General features: G+C 45.1%; 2 protein-coding genes across 6 annotated transcripts in view; one reads left to right on the top strand and one right to left on the bottom strand.

Moving 5' to 3' along the window:
- The window catches only part of hs6st3b (heparan sulfate 6-O-sulfotransferase 3b), a 52,802-nt gene extending 47,414 nt beyond the window's left edge, over positions 1–5,388 (bottom strand). For both annotated transcript variants that reach the window (XM_053877970.1, XM_053877971.1), the window contains exon 1: positions 4,322–5,388. In XM_053877970.1, the coding sequence (XP_053733945.1) occupies positions 4,322–4,875 (554 nt within the window). In that variant the 5' untranslated portion in view covers positions 4,876–5,388. The remainder of the gene's footprint in view (positions 1–4,321) is intronic.
- A 1,819-nt stretch (positions 5,389–7,207) lies between these two features.
- Positions 7,208–21,552, top strand: part of uggt2 (UDP-glucose glycoprotein glucosyltransferase 2) — a 33,717-nt gene continuing 19,372 nt past the window's right edge. For all 4 annotated transcript variants that reach the window (XM_053877964.1, XM_053877965.1, XM_053877966.1 and 1 more), the window contains exons 1-21: positions 7,208–7,739; positions 9,282–9,364; positions 9,480–9,610; positions 9,859–9,971; positions 10,079–10,256; positions 12,563–12,659; positions 12,722–12,794; positions 12,895–12,995; positions 13,988–14,087; positions 14,387–14,447; positions 14,667–14,758; positions 14,887–15,037; positions 16,941–17,060; positions 18,080–18,165; positions 18,258–18,393; positions 18,608–18,739; positions 18,812–18,976; positions 19,615–19,738; positions 19,806–19,904; positions 20,073–20,167; positions 20,352–20,558. In XM_053877964.1, the coding sequence (XP_053733939.1) occupies positions 7,621–7,739; positions 9,282–9,364; positions 9,480–9,610; positions 9,859–9,971; positions 10,079–10,256; positions 12,563–12,659; positions 12,722–12,794; positions 12,895–12,995; positions 13,988–14,087; positions 14,387–14,447; positions 14,667–14,758; positions 14,887–15,037; positions 16,941–17,060; positions 18,080–18,165; positions 18,258–18,393; positions 18,608–18,739; positions 18,812–18,976; positions 19,615–19,738; positions 19,806–19,904; positions 20,073–20,167; positions 20,352–20,558 (2,463 nt within the window). In that variant the 5' untranslated portion in view covers positions 7,208–7,620. The remainder of the gene's footprint in view (positions 7,740–9,281; positions 9,365–9,479; positions 9,611–9,858; positions 9,972–10,078; positions 10,257–12,562; positions 12,660–12,721; positions 12,795–12,894; positions 12,996–13,987; positions 14,088–14,386; positions 14,448–14,666; positions 14,759–14,886; positions 15,038–16,940; positions 17,061–18,079; positions 18,166–18,257; positions 18,394–18,607; positions 18,740–18,811; positions 18,977–19,614; positions 19,739–19,805; positions 19,905–20,072; positions 20,168–20,351; positions 20,559–21,552) is intronic.

The raw sequence follows: 21,552 nt of genomic DNA, 5'->3' as shown, positions 1-21,552 counted from the left end.
AACTTAATTCATCATCATAAAGTAAATGTTTGAATCAGACTAAATCCCAAAATTCTGTTTCAGACCTTTAGTGAGTTTGTGAGGCTGTGACGCCTCAAACCTCACCTTATCTCCTCAGGCATGGATCAGTTATTTAGGCCAAGATATAAATTCAGAGATATGAAATCAATCTACGAGCTGCCACACACAAATTCACAGCCTCACTTCCAGACACGCTGGATTCCGCTGTCGACAGCTGGGGATCACAGCCACCCGATGGACTCGATGGATTCTTCCTGGGATCAAATGTGACTTGGAGAAAGCAAAGACCTCCAACAGCATGGTTATCTGCGGTAGTTAAAAAGACTGTGTCTCGGAAAATAATGCATTGGGTGCGGTCAGTGGTGAAGGACTTCACGTCCTGTAGAGACATTAGAGCTCAGTCATCCAGAAGAGGCTCAGAGTAGAACTGCTCAGAATAATAATAAGATGTTATGTAACCACAAGCCGGTTTCTAAAGGGTTTTAAAGAGAGTTTAAAGAGCGTTTTAGAGGCGGACGCCCCTTTGCTGCGTGCTGGTCAGCGGGGGGGTCAACTGGGAGGATGCCCCAGGGCAGACCCAGGACATTATTGAGATTGTTTTGACTATTGTGGTACATTATGGGATTTGCAGTGTATATGTGAAGAGAGTGCCCTCTTATGTACCTATTGATGTCTTTAACAATTTCCTTTTTTATCCTGCACGACTGAAATCTTCTGTCTGCGTTGTGTCCATATTTGATCCGTTTCAGATGCCTCTGTTCTTTCTCTTGTCTGTGCTATAATACATGACATTCACAGGGCGATTCATGGAGAGCCTGCTCTCTTTCTGAGGAGAGCTCCGAGTGCTATATTTGATATTATTCCCTCGCCAACAGAAAAACAAAGCAGTTGTTTTATCTCAGTGACAGATGTCCTGACTGGATTGAAATTGATGGCAGCGTGTTTGAGCGGCGAGCAGATGAGCTTAGTTGGACAGCTGCAGGAGCTCATGTCAGCGGCGCGCTGCCCTGCGCCTGACGTTAATTGCAACACAAACATGGGGAAAGGGGCGAGACTCCTGCAGCACCTGAAGCCTGGTAGACACCTGCTGTTTTCTGGCCTGTTCCCTGATGGACACTGACTCCAGAGGTCCTCGCTGCAGGACAGGAGCTGCTCTGACTGGCCTGACCTTTCCGGGGCTGGATGATCATGCTGTCATGTGGTGTGAAGCAGGTCCAGCCTCTGCCACCTATTTTCCGACCTCAGGTAAACTTCAATGCAGACTCTCCACCTGACAGGCACTTAAGCCCAAAACATCAAGCACTGATGTACGACTTGGACTCCTGCGGGGGGAATATAAACGCCGGTCGCACAAGGTTGTTTCTTTCCTTTTTTTTTTTTAAGCTTAACATTATATGACTGAAGATATTATAATTAAGACTCCTGCTCAGAACGATTAGGCTCATCTGCATAACGCCATTAGTCATTTCAGGCTGTGCCGTCTGGAGGTCTAACCCGGCGTCTTCGGTGGAGGCAGAACAATCTCAGAATAGATGCTGCAGGAGCCCATTAAAAAACAAGAGCTGCTAGGACTGTAAGTGCAGAATAGATGCTGCAACTGTGAAATGAAGAGCTGTCGCATCCAGCGAGCACTTTTCTGAGGAAAGGAAACACTTGGCACAGCAGAAATAAATCATGTGCTCATGTTCTTGGACTTCAGAGGGCGACTGCGCCTTTCAAAACAGTAAAGGGAATTCTCCGTCTGAATATTCATCACTTACAGACGCCACTGGTCAGTGTTAGTATGATCTACTCAAGTCACATGAATTACACAAGCGCTTCTTAAAAGGGGTCTTTTTGTTCCAATTTGAGTTTCGTTCGATGGAAGATTGGGCCGACGGAAGTGTGTCGCCGCAGTGAGACTCTTTGACAACCAGTTTGGATGTGTCAAACCCAAGCCACGGGGGCCGACTCCGGTCATTAGACACGACCTGCAGTCCATAAACCAAAGTGCAGGGGAAAAGTCAGAATGTTGTTTCCATCGCACATATCTCCCATTCAAATAGGCTGGGAGGCTCCTCCCGTCTGTTTTCTTCTCCTTGTCCAAAACTTTGTTTCAATGGAGGAAAACGTTTCCTTCCTTGGAACTCCTGTCAGAGTCATGTAAGCAAGCAGAAAGGGTCCCCACGGTCACATGACTTAACGGCACAGTAGAAATCAGGTGACTAAAAAGGCTTCACACTTCGACAGGCTGGCAAGTGCAGATTAAATGTCAATAATCAGTCTGGAAAATTCTTACAGTTGATGCAGGTGAAAGGGAAACTGGTGGAAGATGGGAAATCTGATGAAGGTGTCTGCTTCACGGTGAAAACCAGGTGGTCCACTGTGACTCTGTGGTAAACTAGGACTGTGTGTGTGGGTTTAGAAGCTACCTGCAGAGCAGTTAATCTGAACGCTAGCCTTCTGAAGTCGTGACTTTTTCCAGTCAAAGAATGTTGTTGACAGATGGTTTGCTAAATGAATTTTCTGCTTCAAGTAATGTCTCAAGGTCACAAGTGCGGTGGAGTGAAGAAACAGCTGAGCCAAAAGCTCTCGATTTACCAGTCAGTTTGACTCGGGTTGTGGCCATTGGAAACAGATCACAGTCAGGATTCTCTCACAGAGAGAGGTGGAAGCAAGAGAGACTCGGAGTAGAGCAGCTGATCCACAAAGAGAAGATATGTGAGATGGCTCATGCATCATGTGTGAAAGTCTCCTGCCTCGGGAGTGAGCTATCAGACTGGGAGAAGGTCCAGGAGAGTACGTCTCTCTGGGCCTCTCTGATTCATCTGCTGCACCTGCGACCTGAATTTTTTTTAATCTACGGAGACTCAAAACAAGCCATAGCTAAGAGAACACAGCAGTGAGACCCCACGAACCACTCGCCCCCTACAGTCACATGATGGACAAAGCAGGTACAGCAGCATGCTGTGGTGTGAATGTCAGGAAGATGAGAGACACTCAGCTCACATTTTACACCTGACCATCGCTCCAGATACACAATACAACCAGCAGCGGCGACGAGGAAATGTGTCAATATCCCTTCACGCCATCGACCCCGGGCTAAATTAGAACGCTACAACAAAGGGTTCATGTGGCGCTTTCATCCGCTCGCAATTCAATCTCAGCAGCGCTCGCCGGGACCGAGGGTGCGGCGCGACGGGGAGCGGGCAAGTGAAGGAGACCAGCAGGAGATATTGACAGGGGGCTAATAGTGTGGCTCCAATGAGACCTCATCAGGAGTGGTGTCAAAAAAGACCGAGAGGTTTGTCTCACTTAGCTGTCCTCTTTCAGATCTGAAAGCAGTGGAAAGTCTCAGAGCTGCAGGCTCTATCTTTCTTCCACAAATGGATGGGGGTCCGTCTCAGAAGGAGCAGCACGGTGACGTTGACAGAGTGGGACATGTTCCTTAAGATGGACCGAAGCTTCTCTGACAGACCCAGATGGAACTGGCCTTTTTGGTTATGAGTCCAAAATAGATATTGTTTTCTTGTTGTTGTTATGTCTGTCTATCTATCCATCATCATATAAAGGGAAAAGTCAAAACTCAGACTCACTGTTGGTTATCGATATTCACTTTCTTTCTGTTAAATCTCCTCAAGTCTCCTTTCGAGGACGTCCTCATTCATGAGCTTGGAACCGTTCCTGTCTTCATAATGAAGATTTGGTGAGATATAAATCCCTCCAGATGACAGACACACACATTAAGGACCAGTGCAGTTCTGTCTAAGACTGAACAGAACTGTTGTTTTTGATCAGAATTTTTGCCAAAATAAAAAGTCGGTTGTTTCAGAGAGACCGAGAGACCAGAGAGAAAGATGGACAGTTGGTTATTTAGAAGATGATTCAACCGTCAAACTGTCACTGCAAAACATGCAAGGATTTTGGAAAATTATTTTTAATGGGAAGACACCAGAAAAATATGAGCAAAAATCTATGCAGCCTCACAGTTGGTGCTGAATTGAGGGCCCTCTGCCTGGTGTGTCACCACCCTTCAGGATGAGTGACCACATCAGCAAAGAATGACTGTAAAATTGTTTATTTTCTGAGCGTGAAGTGGATTTAAATGTTTTAAATGTGATGGAAATGTACTATCTTTGGTCGGACACGTGATTTGTGGTATGAACTTCTACTTTTATTTATGTTCTGCAAACTTTTATTGGTTTATAGATAAGTTTTGTTTTTTTTTTTTTTTTTGTTTGTTTTTTTTAATTTTGAAAGGCTGAAATCCACTTCACTGATTCACTCGCGTGATTTTAAACGCGGCGCGCTTCCGTTTTACCTTTTGTTCCTCTGCGCCTCCTTCTTGCCCATGACGACCGGAACACAGTTCGTCAGCTCGGTCCAGTCCGCGTGCAGCCCGCAACTCCACCCGGTGGAGAAGCGGGAGAAGAGCCAGGACTCGTCCTTGCCCGGCCGGTGGCACGTGCACTTCTTCTGTCCCGGCTTGCAGTCGCACGGCTGCTCCAGGCGGATATTCCTCACCAGGTGCCGTCCGAACGTGGTCCCCCCGGTCTTCTGGATGTGCAGGAACACGATCACGTCGTCGCCCTTGATGTTGAACTCCACGTGCCGGTCCAGGTCTCGCGCGGTGAAGTTGAATTTGGAAGGCAGCTTGGGCGGACCGTCGTCCTCCAGGTCCTGGTCCCGGTAGTCGTCGCTGTCATCGCTGTCCGGGTCCGAGGAGGAGGAGAGCAGGCTCACACCCCGCACCGACTCCTCCGTCCTGAGATGGCACGAGTTGCCTCCTGCAGGACAGATGTACTGATAACCGATCATAACAAAGAGCACGGCCAGAATCGGAACCAAGACGAGCTTGCTGGATCTTTCATCCATTGTGGTGGCGTTCAGTCCATCACTGTCTCAGATGCCGTGACGTGGGGAGAGCCACATGTTGAGCCGCGGAGCCTCCATCTCTGCCCAAATGTCGAGCGTGGAAAGCCTCCAAGTCGAGAGTCATGCGCCCGCAACTTCTGAGGAGCCGCATCCGCGCCAAGTTAACGCGCCCTCGGCGGCACACTTCGCCCGGAGCTCTGGCCTCCGGTTGTCATTTCTGTGGTGGAGAAGCGAGGGAGGGACTGTCGCAGGGCTCCGTCTGGATCCTCCGGCAGCATCATCCAGTGGTCCAGCCGCGCGCGCCGGAGAGGAGAGAAGGTGCTGCTGCTGCATCCGCGCAGCACTGATGCTCCTGCTGTGGTTGGGCTGAGACTGAGGCAGCGTCCCGTCCCCTCATCCCATAATCATGTTCCACAAACCTTGGCCCGTGACTCACAGCCAGGCTGCAACACCACACTCTGTCGCACCTCCAGATCCCAGCGCACTTTTAAAACAATCACGGTTTCAAAACTAAGCTTAAAACGAGGGATAAACCAGGCAGAAACAAGTGGGTCTCCCCTCATTGGTCGAGAGAAATAAGCAAAATGTGAGTGTTCTGTGACATGAACACACCGTAATTCTGATAGAAAAAAATCCTAATTTCAGATACAATCCATTATTTGTAGGATTTTTAATTGCTTTCTCCCCCCACACCCCAATTTCTATAAGACGGGTGTTTGTTCCAAAAAGTATTCCAAATAAATAAATAAATAAATAAATAAATAAACTGAAGGCAGTGGAAATGAATAAATGATTTTCATGTGGGTTCAGGACCTCATTAATAAATGAAATAAAATATGATGAATACAGTCAATAAAAAAATCGAATAAAAATAATGCAAGTCCTTAATGTGTGTATTGTTAAAAATAAATAAATAAATAATAATAATTTTAATTATTTGGTACATGAAAAGACAATAACTTAAAATACACTTTATATTTCTGTGTCTGAAATTGTGGTAATAAATATTCAAGGGAGCAAAGGTTTGTGTCTTAATTTAGGAATGGATGACCTGCCCTTGAACCAGTTGGTCCAAAATCTCTGGCTGTTGTAGATTATGTGAACCAGCAAGTTACAAAAAAAATGCAAACAAAAGTGATCTAGAGCATGGTGACGTTCGTGAAACATGGATGCCAGACGATTTGCTGAGGAGAGACAGAGTTGGACCAAGAATGTTGGAGATGAAGAAGAGGTTCATGAAGAGGACAGGTGTGACTATGAGATCGGTTCAGGTTCAGGAGGACTTGTTCCGGCAACCCCTGATGGGACATGAAGACGGAAAGCTCAACAAAATCATGTCCAGCGAGGTCCTTGGACCAGAGCAGCATTAATGACACTGTATTAGAAAGGCTTCACTGCTGGTGTCCCACGATCATCTCAGCAATACACTTGGTGTCATGTGTTAGTGTGGATAGTGTCTGAGCCGGTTGCTAACAGGCCTGTAGAATGCACTCTAGGAGTTCAAATGACGCTGACCTCAGCACAGACGCTCTCAACTCACAGTGAAGGAAATGGTCCAACTGTCTCCATGAATCTGATGGGTCCTGGTTCTCCTGAATAACAGCATGTTATTGTAACGTGGAAAAAAATCACAATAATATCTTTGTTTAATTAACAAAAAATAATTATATTATATTATTTTTTTCAAATCAAGGGTATTTTTTTTCCGCATCAATTTTGAATGCATGTTTTGAATCAAGCTGTTTTTGTTCAAATGTGTAACTGCGTTGTTAAAATTGATCAGACACACATAGCTGAAGTTGGTTGATTAATCACAGGGGAAACTTTTCTAACAGATTAACAAACACAGTATGCAAAAAGAAAAAAATCACATTCTATAGTTACAATTGTTTACAATTACAAATAATAAAACGAATCATTCAGAAATCTATAAATACAGTGTAATAAATAATTCTATTATAAATTCGTAAATAAGCTAAAAAATAAAACAAAAATAAAGATAACGTGTCCTATCTTTTATGATGGTATTTAAAACGGAAGCAGGGAGTTACCGTGCATTTAGCAGAAAGACTCTGATTTAATTTTAACTACTGGTGGGAAAACAGTTATGCTGCGGCGTCATGTTTATTAGGTGACTCCGCAGATGCCTGAAGAAAATGATTCAAATATGCTTTTCTTATTCAACAATCAGCGTTTGCCGTATTCAAACCATAGCTCGTCACAATTTAAAAATGTTTTTGAGTATTGACAGCGCCCATTCTGTGACGGTATAACTGTTCGAAGGAGTGGAACCAGTAAGGCATCTCGCTAGCCACGTCTGTTGCCACTGACACGGTCGGCTGTTAGCCCCGCTGCTCTGTGTGAATGCGTCCCAAACAGGGTGAGAGGTTTATAAATGGTAACACGGACTTTATTACCCGTATTGTTTGGACGCCCTTATCAAGTCAGTTAGTATGATTAGTTGGTGCTCTCGCCATCAATATATGTTTTGTGAATCTCGTGAACGGTAAAGTTTTATATTTGTAATTGACTCGTGAGATGTGACGTCAATGATATTAAACAGTGTATAACCATATCTCACATTTCTATTGGATTCCGATTGCTTCCGACTTAATTGCTGCCGCTATTGTGGCCGACCAAGAATCTCGCCGCAACTACGTGGCACGGTCTGGCACCTCTGAGAGAGTCATTTGGGCTAAAAGTAGCGGCTGTGTCCTCGTATTGTAGGTCTTTGCTTTGAGAAACATGAGGGCTGTTTTTGTTCTGCTGCTGCTCATTGCTCCACACCTCACATCTGCATCGAAAAGTGTCACTGCCAGCCTGAAAGCCAAGTGGGACATGACCCCCTTCCTTCTGGAAACAAGGTGAGTGTTGAGATTTTTGATGACTGGTCTACATCATCTGTTTTAAGTTGTCCGTACACCCTCTGTTGGTGACTAAATTTGCAACTTAAGACCTGACCACTGTGTCCTTTGCCCCTCATGGCGGCTCCCCTGCACCCTGGAGGAGCAGGAGGAACCAAAAATATAAAAGTTGGTTCATTCAGTGAGGAGGGTTTGCGGTTTGGTGGCCTGAATATCCAGTCTCTATCCTTTGCAGATGATTTGGTTCTGATGGCTTCATCATCGCGTGACCTACAGCTCACGCTGGATCGGTTTGCGTCCGAGTGTGAAGCGGCTGGGATGAGGATCAGCTCCTCTAAATCCGAGACCATGGTTCTCAACCGGAAACAGATGGATTGCTCTCTCCAGGTTGGGACTGAGATCTTGCCTCAAGTGGAGAAGTTTAAGTATCGCGGGGTGTTGTTCTCATGTGAGGGGATTAGGGATGTGTAGATTGGTCAGCGAATTGGGGCAGCAGGGGCGGTATTGCAATCCCTTTGCCGCACTGTTGTCCATAAGAGAGAGCTGAGCCAGAAGGCAAAGCTCTCTATATACCGATCAATCTTCGTCCCGACCCTCACCTACGGTCATGAGCTTTGGGTCATGACCGAGAGATCAAGGTCCCAGGTACAAGCGGCTGATATGGGTTTTCTCCGAAGGGTGGCAGGCGTCTCCCTTGGAGATAGGGTGAGAAGTTCTGTCACTGAGGAGAGGCTCGGAGTAGAGCCGCTGCTTCTCCACATTGAGAGGAGTCAGCTGAGGTGGTTCGGGCATCTCATCGGGATGCCCTCTGGACACCTCCCTTTGGAGGTGTCTGGACACGTCCAGCTGGGAGGAGACCGCGGGATCGACCCAGAGATTATATCTCTACGCTGGCCCGGGAGCGTCTCGGGATTCCCCAGTCGGAGCTGGTGGATGTCGCTCAGGAGAAGGGCGTTAGGCGTGACCTCCTGAAGCTGCTGCCCCCGCGACCCGGCAACAGATAAGCGGGCGACGATGGATGGATGGATGGATGGATGGATGGATGGATCATTCAGTGGTTGAGATCATGCTAAGATAGATGGGGTAAAGGTGAGAGGTCACCATCATTGAGCAGTAGCATGCAGTCATGTAGGGAATAAGTCCCATAGACTCATGTGACTTTGGTGAGATGGTGGTGAGAAGGTTGGAAAACAGTCCCCATGGACCATGATGTTTGTTGATGACATAGTCCTGGAGAATGACAGCAAACTATGAGAGGAAGACAGGAAAAGAGTGGTGATATGGGGCGTAGATGAAGGGGTGTGAAGAGGGCAAGATCAGGAATGAGTTTATCAGAGGGATAAGGGGAGAAGCTTGGAGAGACAGTGTTGGAATAAGAATGTTGCAAATAAAGGAAGGAAGATGAGGTCCGTGATGGAGGAGAACATGATGGCCCAGGACTTGTGGGAGAGGAGCGAAGAAAAGAAGACAATTAATAATCATCACTGACTTGGTCTCATTGCACTCAGATTTGCTGCACTATTGTGACTCCTGTCTCTACAGTGAATTTATTGGAGAAGATGGGAATGAGAAATTCTGGCAGTTTGTTGATACAGTGAAAGAGCTCACCGTATACAAGCAAGGAGGTAAGTCATTAGACGGTTGCACACAACGTGCGCTATCTTAACGCTTTCTAATAACTTCTGCACCATGTTGCCTGCACCACACTTCTTGTTAATATTGATTTGCTTTGCTTTGCAGAGTCGGTCCGCTCGTACTACAACCTGGTCATTAAGAAGGCTGGACAGTTCCTCACGGATCTTCAAGTAAATCTGCTGAAATTTGCTCTCGGCCTGCGGTTTTATTCTCCTGCTGTCCACGCGTCCCAGCAGGTGGGTTGCAGTTGAAGATTTTATCTTGAAAGCGCACGACACAGCTACTCATTGTGTGTCTCGCCAGCCATGTGCGGCTTTAATTGGTGGCACTAATGGTCTGTAGTACGAACACGCAAACATTTCTGCTTTCACCTGAAGTAACATTTTTTCCAAGAGCAACCACTGTCAAACCTGGCGCTGCATGTTTACAGCGTTGACCGCGGCACACACTGTCAGGTCATGATAGCTCAGGCTTTTCTTCCCAGATCGCGAAAGATGAACCCCCACCCGAGGACTGCCCTGCTTTTGTCTCCATCCATGGCCAACATAGCTGCAGCACAAAAAACATGAAGAAGCTTTTGAAGGCAGCTTCAGACAGGTGAAGTCGGGACCAACAATGCTTTAGCTGCATCTTATTTTTCGATGCATACAAATATTTAAACGACGTGGTGCACCTGATCACCTCTCGTGTTAAATGGCTTACAGATCCAAACCTTATCTGTACAAGAGCGATCACATCTATCCTGGTCTCAATAAATCGGAAGTGCCAGTCGTGGTCCTGTACGCGGAGATAGGAACGAAGAAGTTCACCTCTTTCCACAAGATGCTGTCGGAGAGGGCGGCAGCCGGCTCGCTGGTTTATGTCCTCCGGCATTACGTCGCGGTGAGTGCGCTCATTTTATATTGTATTTAGCAATACTTTGTTTGGACAAATTTGCTATTTTGTAGGGGAGCACCGGTCGTCTTTTTTTTTTTTTTTTTTGGCAGATACTGTTTTTTTGCCAATTGTTTGTCACACACAAAAGTCACTGTTTTTTGTACTAATGACACAAATCTATTAAATGACAGTAATACTGAACAACACTGTATAGAAAACACTGCTACTTGTAAAGCAAAATAAATGACAAACAATATATACAAAGTGTTTAATATAATCTAAGTGCAGACCTTCAATTTACTTTGTTTTTACTTGGATGCCTGCATGGTAGACTGTGCGTCAAAGATGGGCTTTTTTTTTTAAACTCAATCGCAAGTAATGTGATCAGCTTGACTTCCTTGTTTTCGTGACGTGTTGTGATGAAAAACACGGCGAGTGAGAATCGTCTCTGACTGTACCTGTGAGAGGCTGGTGCGGAGGATTGAATATCGTGTCAGAGGTCAATACTGATAAATCTCAGTCTCCAATTGCCAAAGCAAGTGAGATTTGGAACTACTTCATATTTACTAAAACCACCATTAGTAGCTCTTAAAGATGCGTCAGACATCTGGGCAGAAATGGTCTGTTAGGAAGAATCAAGGTTGTCTGCGAGAATGAATGAGGAAGCATGTGTTTCAGTTATCTGACTGGATTATTCTGCTGTCACAATGTGCCCTAAATCGGCTTTAAATTCACTTGAATTAACACAGATTTCATTCGATAGTTATCGTTCATTCTGTTCAAAAAGCATGTCACGTCTCTCTCTTTTGTCTCGACTGAATTCGCCGCACCCTTATTGTTGTCCTCACCTTGACCTTCAGTTATGTTGCCTTCGTGACCACACAAGCAGTGTTTCATTAAATAGGCAGCAAGGAAGCGACTGTATATAGGCTGTTACTCCGAAAGTTACAGTACATTCTTCTCATCACAGAAAGGTACTTAACTTCATTATGCTTGCTTTAGTTCCAGCTGCTGGGTTTAATAAGTGGCCTGTGCCCCCTCTTTTGTTTAGTCTGGTTTAGTGTTTTTGTGGATGATTTTTTCCAGAGACAGCTCATTCATTTGAGGTCCTAAAAAGGCAAATTCTCCCCTCTCTCCAGCTCCAGCTCCTCTGGGAGAACACCGAGGCCTATTACAATTGAGACCCCACCATGGTTGTCCAAACTCATGCCTGGCACAACACAACAGAGAGTACAAGCACTGCAATTTGAGTGGTTGTTGATACTGCTTACTGCTTTACGTATACAGTGCTGCCTCATTTATCGCAGGGTTACATTCCAGGACCACACGCGATAGTTGAAGCACCATCATGGAAGGAAGTAGCTGCGCCGTAATATAACCATGAATGAGCGCGGGGTAGCGCAGATCATCAGTTTAAATCAGAGTATCTGGGACTACTAGTGTCAAAAAAAATCCTCTAGCGTCTGAGTTGTTTGTCTGGCAGCAGCTAGAGCGAGTCATAGATCAGCTGATCAATCTCATCCGGTCAGTCGCAGGGCTGGATCTCATCAGATCAACACTGTCAACTGCTGAGTTTCTGGTGTTAAAAGCACAATCCAAACGTCGAGCTGCAGTCCCTCCCGCGATCCTCGGTGCGGAGATTCGTATAAAATACAACCATTGCTGTGTTGAAGCAGAGTAGAGGTCCACCCGGTGAGTACCTACATCTGGGGGTACCTACCCGCCTACTCTGCATACCTGCGATCCCCCTTATTACTTGACAGCTCTGTTAAAACCCACTATGCAACTGTATCCATGGAATATAGTGAAGGAGGCATCTGGTGCTGACTACAGCAAAATACTCCGGCTGGTATGGGGACATCCCTAACTGTAATATTTTCATTCAACCTGTGGCAGTCTGCGCAATGTTGTGATGGGCCATGTATGGCCCCGGGGCCTCGAGTTTGGCGGCCGTTTCAGACCATTTCTTATTTCCCTTATCAAAACTCCTCACAAAAACCTGGCAGAATTTAAGGCGACACCAGCAGCTGTAGTTAGATCACTAACACGATTTGCTATTATCACAGCTCAGCAGATGAAAGTTGCCCCCAGACATTTTTTGTACGACCGACTTTTCCGACTCAGAAACCTCTGGCTCTTTTTGCAGTTTGGAGTTGGATTGTGGGAGACGGAACAATGTTCCGATTGACTAGTACGCCAAAGCAAATGTCAGGAGAAAAACGTATCCTAGGAAGTTGTTGCAGATGTAGAAAGGCAGTAAAACTTTCGAGCCGAGTGGTTTATGAAAATGTGATGGTGGTTTCATTTAACAGAGTCCGAAGGCACAAAAGATGCATTTATCCGGCTTTGGAGTGGAGTTGGCGATCAAAAGCACCGAATACAAAGCAGTGGATGACACCAAAGTGAAAGGTCAGTCTGTGACTCCATCTATTATATCTGGGTTTAGTCTCACTAGAACAAATCGTTCACAGATTCAAAGACGGCGATAAATACGGACGACGAGGATGCTGATGAAGTTCAAGGATTCTTCTTTGGGAAGTTGAAGTAAGAAACCAGACCTCAACATCAGACCAGTCTTTGCTGGGCTTGCTCCTGGCCGGCTCAGAACACGGTTTTAGAACGCTCCTGCGTCTGTCCTCTCCAGGAAATCTCACCCTGAGCTCAAGGAGCAACTGGTGGAGCTTCGGAAGCATCTCATGGAGAGCACCAATGACATGGCGCCTCTCAAAGTGTGGGAGCTGCAAGGTGCGTTCATGACTGGACCCTTATCATGAATGTGGATCTAGAGTAGTTATATTCAAACCCGAGGTGGGACTTCATTAGAGAAATTTGTCATTTTAATATTTCATACCAGAACGATCAGATTTAAGCTTAGTCCGTCCGTCTGGGTGGAAGTGCTTCGAAGATGAGCGGCTCTTTACTGCATGACGTGCGAAGAACATTGGCTCATTGAATCTCATTCGTCGTAGCTGTTTTGGTGATGAGATCACATTAGATAATGTGGTGGAATTGGCCTCTGAAAAAAGAAAATTTCCTTGTGATTAATCTGATTTGTTTTGCATCAATGAATTGTGTTTTCTCGTGCAATTAATTAATCAAAATTAAAATGTCAGCCCTTTTTATTTATTTATTTATTATATAGCTCTCCTTGCTTAGTGCAGAATGATTCATGAGGATGTGGATGTTTTGTGTGGCTCATGGACGACTGCCGGTGGAGGAATATGGCTAAAATGAATTGCAGACCATTATTACTGGCCCCTGGTCAAACGCTGCCCCTCGATCACATTATAGGTCCCATAAAGTACTGCAACCACTGAGGCTTGTTGTGCTCCTAAATCCCAAACTCTCACTCTTATTACGCCAGGAAGTGAAATGGAAGTTATCGTTGACGTCTGTGTGAGGGTAGTTCAGCACACTTCTGCTATCGATAAGAACACAGCAGAACATGCATAAGAAACAGAAGCTTTCAGAAAAGAGACGCCTCTGGGTCAGCTGCTCTTGATAATTCACTGCAAGGTTTTTAAAGTTATTTCTTCATTTGGTCTGGTAATTGACTTCAGAGTGGAATTCGTCTTCATTAGAGAGACTCCTCTGGACTGGCGTCGCGGAGCCCATAGATGTGGATTTGAACTGCGGGCTGTGTCTTATTGAAGTGATCATTACATGAAACGTCTCCCGCAGCCAATTTCATTCTCAATTCATTTCTTCTGCACCGTTCCACTGATTGACGGCCGCAGATCTCAGCTTCCAAGCAGCTGCCAGGATCTTGTCGGTGCCCAAGTTTGACGCGTTGAAGCTGATGCGGGACCTCAGTCAAAACTTCCCGACCAAAGCCAGGTGAGATGATGACTCCGTTATTTGATGGTTGGTCTGATACACTGGCCAGCGATATGAGCTCCACCCATGTCGTCCAGACAAACCCACTATGGCCTCTCAAAAGTTCCCTTGTATTGGCCCAGGCAGCATGCAATAAGTGCAGAGCTGCTGAGTAAGCGTTGAATGTTTACAGGGAATTGACCACTAACATACCATCTCGAGAGCCCCTCTGGTTTTGGAGATTAAAACTGGCATTTTACTGCTGACCGGGGACGCGGTAAAAGCTGATGGCGACTGTACGTGTTTTACTGTTCCCACAGATCACTGACGCGAGTGGCTGTAAAGCAGGAAATGAGAAAAGAAATTGAGGAGAACCAAAAGGTGAGATATCATTTTTGAGGAGAACTAAAGATGTGGTGGCAATTGATGAGAAGAGATAGATACATTTAACACATTTTAGTTTTATAGAACGAGTTTCCAACCCATGTGCGGTGTATTTTAGGTTACAGTTACGGCTGTTTTGTGTGACTTGTATTTTAGTTTGTGAGAAGACGCTCGGCAGATTTGACATTCAACTAAACTGTGCGTCTGCCCTTTCAGCATCTCAGCGAGACGATCGGTGTCCAGCCCGGCGACGGGGAGCTCTTCATCAATGGAGTGCACATTGATCTTGATATTCACAATCCTTTCAGGTAAGGACACAGCTGGGCAGGCAGTGTCCTGCGTGTACCCACTACAGGAAGCTTCTCTCCAGCAGACCTGCTCAGTCAAAGGCTGGCGATCATTGATGTTAGCCTCCCGTGGTTCTGTTTGCTGGCAGTGTTTTGGAGGTCCTCAGAGGGGAGGCCAGAATCTTAGAGGGTCTTCACAACCTTGGGATTAAAGGAGAGCATCAGGGCAATCTGTTGAGGTTACCAGTGAACCCCGTGACTGACAGCTACGCCTTGGACATCAGACATCCTTCCATACTGGTGAGTTTTGTTTCCACCAGATCTCAGATCTCATTGATACATAGGTCTCTAGAAAACATGACCTCTTTTAGGCTGGAGGAAGGCCTACTGATGTGTTAGGGCAGATGCACTGAACAAGCTTTCACAAGCGACAACCTTGAGAATCGGAGATCTGTGGCAAATAAAAGGTGTTTAAAAAAGCCTGTACACTATCCCCTCTGTCAAGTCACTACTTTCCACTGAAATGAGCCGGTGATTTTTTTTTACTTTGTCTCCATAATACTTGGCTGCTGGATGTTTTTTTTTTAACTTGAATGACACTGTTGGTGGAGGGGATTAGACGGCCCACATGTATCCATTCGAATATATCCTCTTCATTCATTATATTTCATTTTGCATCATTCATCAATAAAACATGTTAAAATAAAATTGGACACTGATGCAAAAAGACTGCTTCATAAAGTACAAATCAGTCAGCAATACAACAAGTATAAATGAAATAATCTTCATAATAAAAATAAATAAATAACAAGTGAGAATGTGTAGATATTCTTCTGTAATCCTGAACTCTTGAAGATGCTGTTGTCTTCTGCTGTTCGAAGTGGCATTTGAAGTTCCACATTTAAAGTGTTGAACCCTGAGGAACATTTCTGTATCACTCTCCTCCTGACTGGCCCCTTGGTCGTGTTAAAGGCGGAGCTGCATTCCAGTGGAGATTTCAGTGGGGATGGAAACAGTAGTAGAATAAAAGCTCAAAACACAGACCTCCACCGAGTGGGCCAGTCACTCTACATGAAAACCTGAGCATCCTCGACTTGTCTCGATCTCACCCTGCTTCTTCTCTTTGTGTAGGAGCCACAGTCCTAATTGTCCTTGTACATTTTCTAATAATTTCATAGAAAATATAGAGTCACTATCTTAGCAGCCCAAACAGCCATCCTTCCACAACAGGTCTTTCTGAGTTAATATCAAGACCCCATTTCTATTGAATGATTTTACGTTAGAAAAGAGGTGGCTCGACTGAAGCTGCTCGGCAGGATGTTGTCAGAAATCGAACTCAACAATCCATGGGCGACTGTGTTTCACATTTGACATGCTTGCTGGGGCACCATAGAGCCCAAACTCAGTCAGTCAGTTGTGCTTTATGTGAGCCATTTAAATCCCTCAAAAGTCTCTCCATATTAGATTCTTTCCAGCAGCGCGGATGAAAAGATTCAATTCAGACAGCAGAATGTAATTTTCAGGGGTGCATTAAATCTTATTTCAGTTTTGTTCCCATGAAAGTGCTTGCGTTGGATTTCCAGACGGACTGGTTTGGCTGGTTAAAAATTAATTAGTTAATTATGCACGCTGAACCTCATGAAGCCTTAAACGCCTCCATTTTGCCTTTGTGTCGGAACAAGCATGAGAGATGGAGAAAGAAGTGGCGCTTTCACTCATCCGAGACAGCTGCCGCGTGGACCGCAGCGGAGAGCGCAGGGCAGATTTGTCAGAGAGATAATTGATGGATGGCAGTCAGATGACTGTACGTGCCAAACTCTCCGCTGACAGACTCCCTCCATGCTGCACCGTTTTAATGTGACATTAGCTTTAGTAGCAGAGCGGGCTGAGGGCCAAAGTCTGTTGTGGTTCAGTGCGTTAGCTTTCTTCGTTTTCATCGACTCCTGGAATGGTGTTCCTAGGTACGTGATATGACTCCACTGGCTCCATATGAACTCTCCTTGTCCGAACTGATCAATCAATGCACGCAATGTTTCGAAATATGGCTTCAAATTCCATATGGAATGACAGGTTTACTAGTATTTGCTTTTGACCCTGAGGGGCTGATTGCTCATTCAAATTTTCATTCCATTAAAAAAAACAAAATTGCAGTGTTAGACTTCCAGGGAATCACTGTAATTTTTGGTGTGGACCTGTTTTTCAGTGGATGAACGACATTGAAAATGACCCACAGTACAGCAGCTGGCCTGCAGGCCTGCAAGAGCTGCTCAGAGCAACCTTCCCCGGTGTCATTCGACAGATCCGCCGCAATCTCTTCAGCCTGGTGAGTCCACAGCGTGTGTGTTGGATTCCATTTGTCAACATGAACTAAGTGCTAAACAGACCTCGATCCTTAGAAACTTCTCTTACGTTAGTTACTTCATTCATCCTTTTATGGCATGGCCAAGTTTTCCTGTCGTATTCCCTCCTCCTCATGTGAAGAATTTTTGGTATTTGCAGTGAATGGATTAGATACGTGTTGAATGTATTGAACCAGTTTGTTAGCAATGGTGAAAGATGCTGTACTGGATTTTGGAAGTAAAAGTAGCAATAAAACACGATATCAATGAATAATGAAATGTCTAATGAAAGCATCTTGGGGTACATTTGAATTGCAGGGACGTATGTGTCCAGTGTTTAAAGAGATCAGGATCCTGGAGTCTATGCTTGACCCCATATTTGATGTTTTTCTGACTGACTTTTAAAGTTTGTTATAGTTACTGTCATCAACGACTTGGAGCTCTGATTGTTTTTAACAAGCATCCCCCCCCTTTTTTGCCTGTTGTAATGCTAGTATTGTTGAGAGAAGAGTGACAATTCTGTGTTTCCACCAAGCGCACGTGCAAATACTGAGCAAGCATGTGAGACCAGGGTCACACTGTTTTAGTCACACTGCTCGCTGTCATCACACACTCCCCCCCCAAAAAACTATAGTGAAATGGGAAGCTGAATTACAATAAGATAAAAACACAAGTTTTAATTATGAAAGGTAAACCTCTCTCCAACCAGCAGTGGTCCGTCTCTTCATTTGTCCGGCTGGAGTGCATGACCTGACCCGCACAGGCAACGTTTGCATAGAGCTGAACCTTGGATTCGCACAAAGCTTCTTTCGGTGGTAGCCAGGGGTGTGAATTTAACAAAGTTACAGTGGAAAGCAGGAGTGAAAAATATGGTTCCTTTATCAGGTTGTGCCTAAAATGAGTGTGTCTAGTTTCCAGTCCAAAAACCTGCCCATTCTCCTATTCAACCATGGATTTTCTCCGTTAATCATACATGTGACATTCTCATTGTTTCGCTGGTTAGGTGTTGGTCCTGGATCCGGTCCAGGAGGAGACTGTGGGTCTGGTGAAACTGGCTGCTTTATTCTACAAGCACAAAATCCCTCTCAGGTAACGTCCTTCCTCAGCGCACTCTGGCCCTGCTCCGCTTTATTTTTATTAAAGAGTCTCATTTCTGCAAATGTTTCATCTACTTTTTGCAGAATTGGATTTGTGTTTGTTGTCAACACGGAGGATGAGATTGATGGATTCGCTGATGCGGGGGTTGGGTTTTACCGACTACTCAATTACATTGCAGACGAGTATGATCTGTCCCAGGCTCTGGTGTCAATGGTCTCGGTGAGTACAGGAGATAAATCGCTGTTATTGCTGGGCTTACTGGGGCACTGACTCCGATGCACTCCTTGCATCTTCTGGTGCCATAGTTTCATCAGCATTGGCCACGTTGAATGTGATCACTTGATAGGTGTGGTGTCAGGGTTTCACTTGGAGTTAAGTTACTGTCACTGATGGAGATTTACTCAGTCTGATCTTGCATGAATCAATCCTTCAGTTCTACAACAGAGTGGACGTCGGGGAGACGCTGTCTGCCGACACCGTCGTCGCGTACCTGAAGAGAAACTTCCCTAAAGCCAGTGCTGAGCGGATTCTGGGTTTGGAATCAGAGTACGATGATAGAAGAAAGGTGCGGGAATACACTCCAACTTGATTTAATTGTTGCGCTGCAGCACAATGATGTAGCTGATTTTACTGCCAGGATGGTGAAGCCTTCTACAGAAAGAGTGGCCTCGGTGCTCTGCCGCTGGCTTTATTTAACGGAGTGCCTCTGAGTCCAGATGAGATGGATCCCGACGAGCTTGAGAGCATCATCTTGCAGCGTATTATGGACACCACCACCTCCTTTCAGAGGGCCGTTTTTATGGTAGGATATGACTTTTCCAACACCCTAACTGATGCTTCCTGTTGGGGCCAATGAGTGCAACGTTATGGTGAACATGGAGGCGTGAAAGGACAGAGTCACAATTATAGCTGCTCTTGTGTTAGCCGTGAGTCCCTGATGCACTTACGGAGCATCTGTTTTGTGCTTAAGCTTTGGTGAGGTTCACGCTCCTGAAACGCCATGCTCCATGATGAGAAAAAAAAGAATAGGTTCTCTCTACTAATGCCAGAAAAGGTAATAGAGTTTAGAAAGAAATATGGTAGAAAACCGGTTTAGAAAATGAGTAACGAAATTTTTGTCATAAGGCTCAGTAGGTGTCGCACTCAAAACCACGCTGTATTGATCAGTGAGAGTGCGAAAGCTTCTCAGCTCTACCCAGTTTAGCTGAAAACACCCAGACATTACGCTTATACATAGGCAGAAAAACTGAAGAATAGAAGTCCAGGACTGAAAGTTCATTTTTGTATACATATAAAGTAGTTCAGATTCATCATCTCTGTTTGATTATTCTTGTCATGATGCACAAGCACAAGAATTCTGCAGCTGTAACGTCAAAACAAACCCTCCTGGATATAGCTGTTGTCATTAAGCGGTTAATACACCTGACTCTTCTTCCACAGGGTCAGTTAACCGAAGGCTCTGATGTGGTGGATTATCTGATGGATCAGGACAACGTGGTTCCGAGGATGAATCCTCTCATCCTAAGCACAGATCGGAAGTTCCTGGACTTCACCGCATCTCCCGGTAAACATATCTCTGCATCAGAAGCATTATGAATCCCTCCCATGGTTCTTTGTTTCTCATCCTGTAGTTGTGGACGACTGGGAGGACACAACGATGTTCTCATTCTTGGACTCCAGAGACAAAACTGCGGTGATGGCGAGGAGGATTAAATACTTCACTAATAATGGTGAGACACAAACCTGTTCTAGAAGCTTAATGTGGATTGTACAGCGTTGAGGAAGCTCAACTCTGAGTCACTGGCTGATGACGAAGCTCCTCTCTGTTGTAAGGGAGATTTGCGGAGCCTTGTTTGAGAGCTTGATTGAGTCAGTGAATTGGTGTTTTTCCGGCTCAGATGAGGGCGGGATGAGTGCAGTGACTGTATGGATAGCTGCAGATTTCCAAAAAGCCTCTGGAAGAAAGTTGCTCTCAAATGCCCTAAAACATATGGTGAGTGTTGGGTGCTGTTTTCTTTCAAAATGTTTTCGTAACGAAGGCTAACATATCATACACAAACAAAGCCTCTTTTTTTTTTTTTTTTTTTGCTGCGACTCATGAATTCTGTGGATGAAAAGGAATGTATATTTATTTATTTCCTGTCATGAGGCTGCGATATTTGTGTGCGTGTTTGCAGAAGGCCAACCGCGGAGTACGTGTGGGGGTGATAGATAATCCCGGCAGCAAACCTCAGGAAGATAATACGGTGCTGTACCGGGCTATCTGGGCCGCTCTGCTCACTCAGAAGAATAAGGCTGCGGCTGAGTTTGTGCAAAAACTACTGAAAGAGCACAGCAGCCAGCTCCTCCAACAGGGGACCAAGATGAAGGACTTACTGATGCAGGTAAAGAAGGGATTAGAGACTGCTCGGCTGTTTTGTGCACGACGAGAGATAAGAACATTTCATTTGCATTTATTTAATTTCTTTCTGTTCGCGAATTGCCGTTTTTGCTATTACAACTGCCGCAAAATGTTTGTTTCAATCCACTACCGTTTTTGGTGCGAGATTAAATTATGTTCAATTTCCGTTTTCTCTTGTCACACATGGCTGGTAAAACTGGAGATGCTTGAAAGCAGAACTGGCGCCTACATGAAGAGAAAGCCATTACAAGTGACTGCTTTTCTCTCAGGAATCAGTTTTGCTATTTAATGTGCGCTGGGAAACGTCAGAACTGGGTCTGATATCTACCAAGACAAAGCTCTTGTTTTAGTTTTCAATGTCCAGACCGCCACCTGCTCTCACTAGATCAGGGTAGTGACCCAAAAGAACAAAATAGCCCATTCAGTGTTTTGGTGATAATCTGGAGAGACTTGAAGTAGAGCCACTGCTCCAGTTGAGGTGACTTCTCCATGATGAGAAGTTTTGGGCACCAGATTCTTTTCATGATGTGGGAACATGAGTTGGTCCAGGAACCAAGCTGTTTTAGTGATGTTCTGACAGCAAATACCAGATGCTGAAGCCTATAGTTCCTGGGGAGGTGCAGGTTTTTTTCGATTGCTCCTCAGGAAAGATTATCTTCTCTCCTCACCTCTGAGCTGAGCAGAAAACAAATCATTAAAGAATGAATGACTATGAGGGTCATCGGTTGTTTATCACAGTTTAATCTGACCTTAACTCCAGAAACTCAAACTGATTACTTGTGATGGTTTCATGGGGTTTCAAGGAGAGTGAATTGATCGATTTCTCTGTCACTGCATTGACACCTGGGAACACCTTGGTTTTACCCCAGAAGTGCAGGAGGTTTCTGGGGAGCGCTGGGTCTCTGCTGCTGCCCTGTTTTTTTTCATTTTGTTACATTATCAGCCATTTAATGTGTCTGTGAATTTAGGGTTGATAA

Source organism: Synchiropus splendidus, chromosome 10 (genome assembly GCF_027744825.2).
Source record: "Synchiropus splendidus isolate RoL2022-P1 chromosome 10, RoL_Sspl_1.0, whole genome shotgun sequence".
NCBI classification, from domain to species: domain Eukaryota; kingdom Metazoa; phylum Chordata; class Actinopteri; order Syngnathiformes; family Callionymidae; genus Synchiropus; species Synchiropus splendidus.
This window is presented reverse-complemented; position numbering and strand designations above follow the sequence as displayed.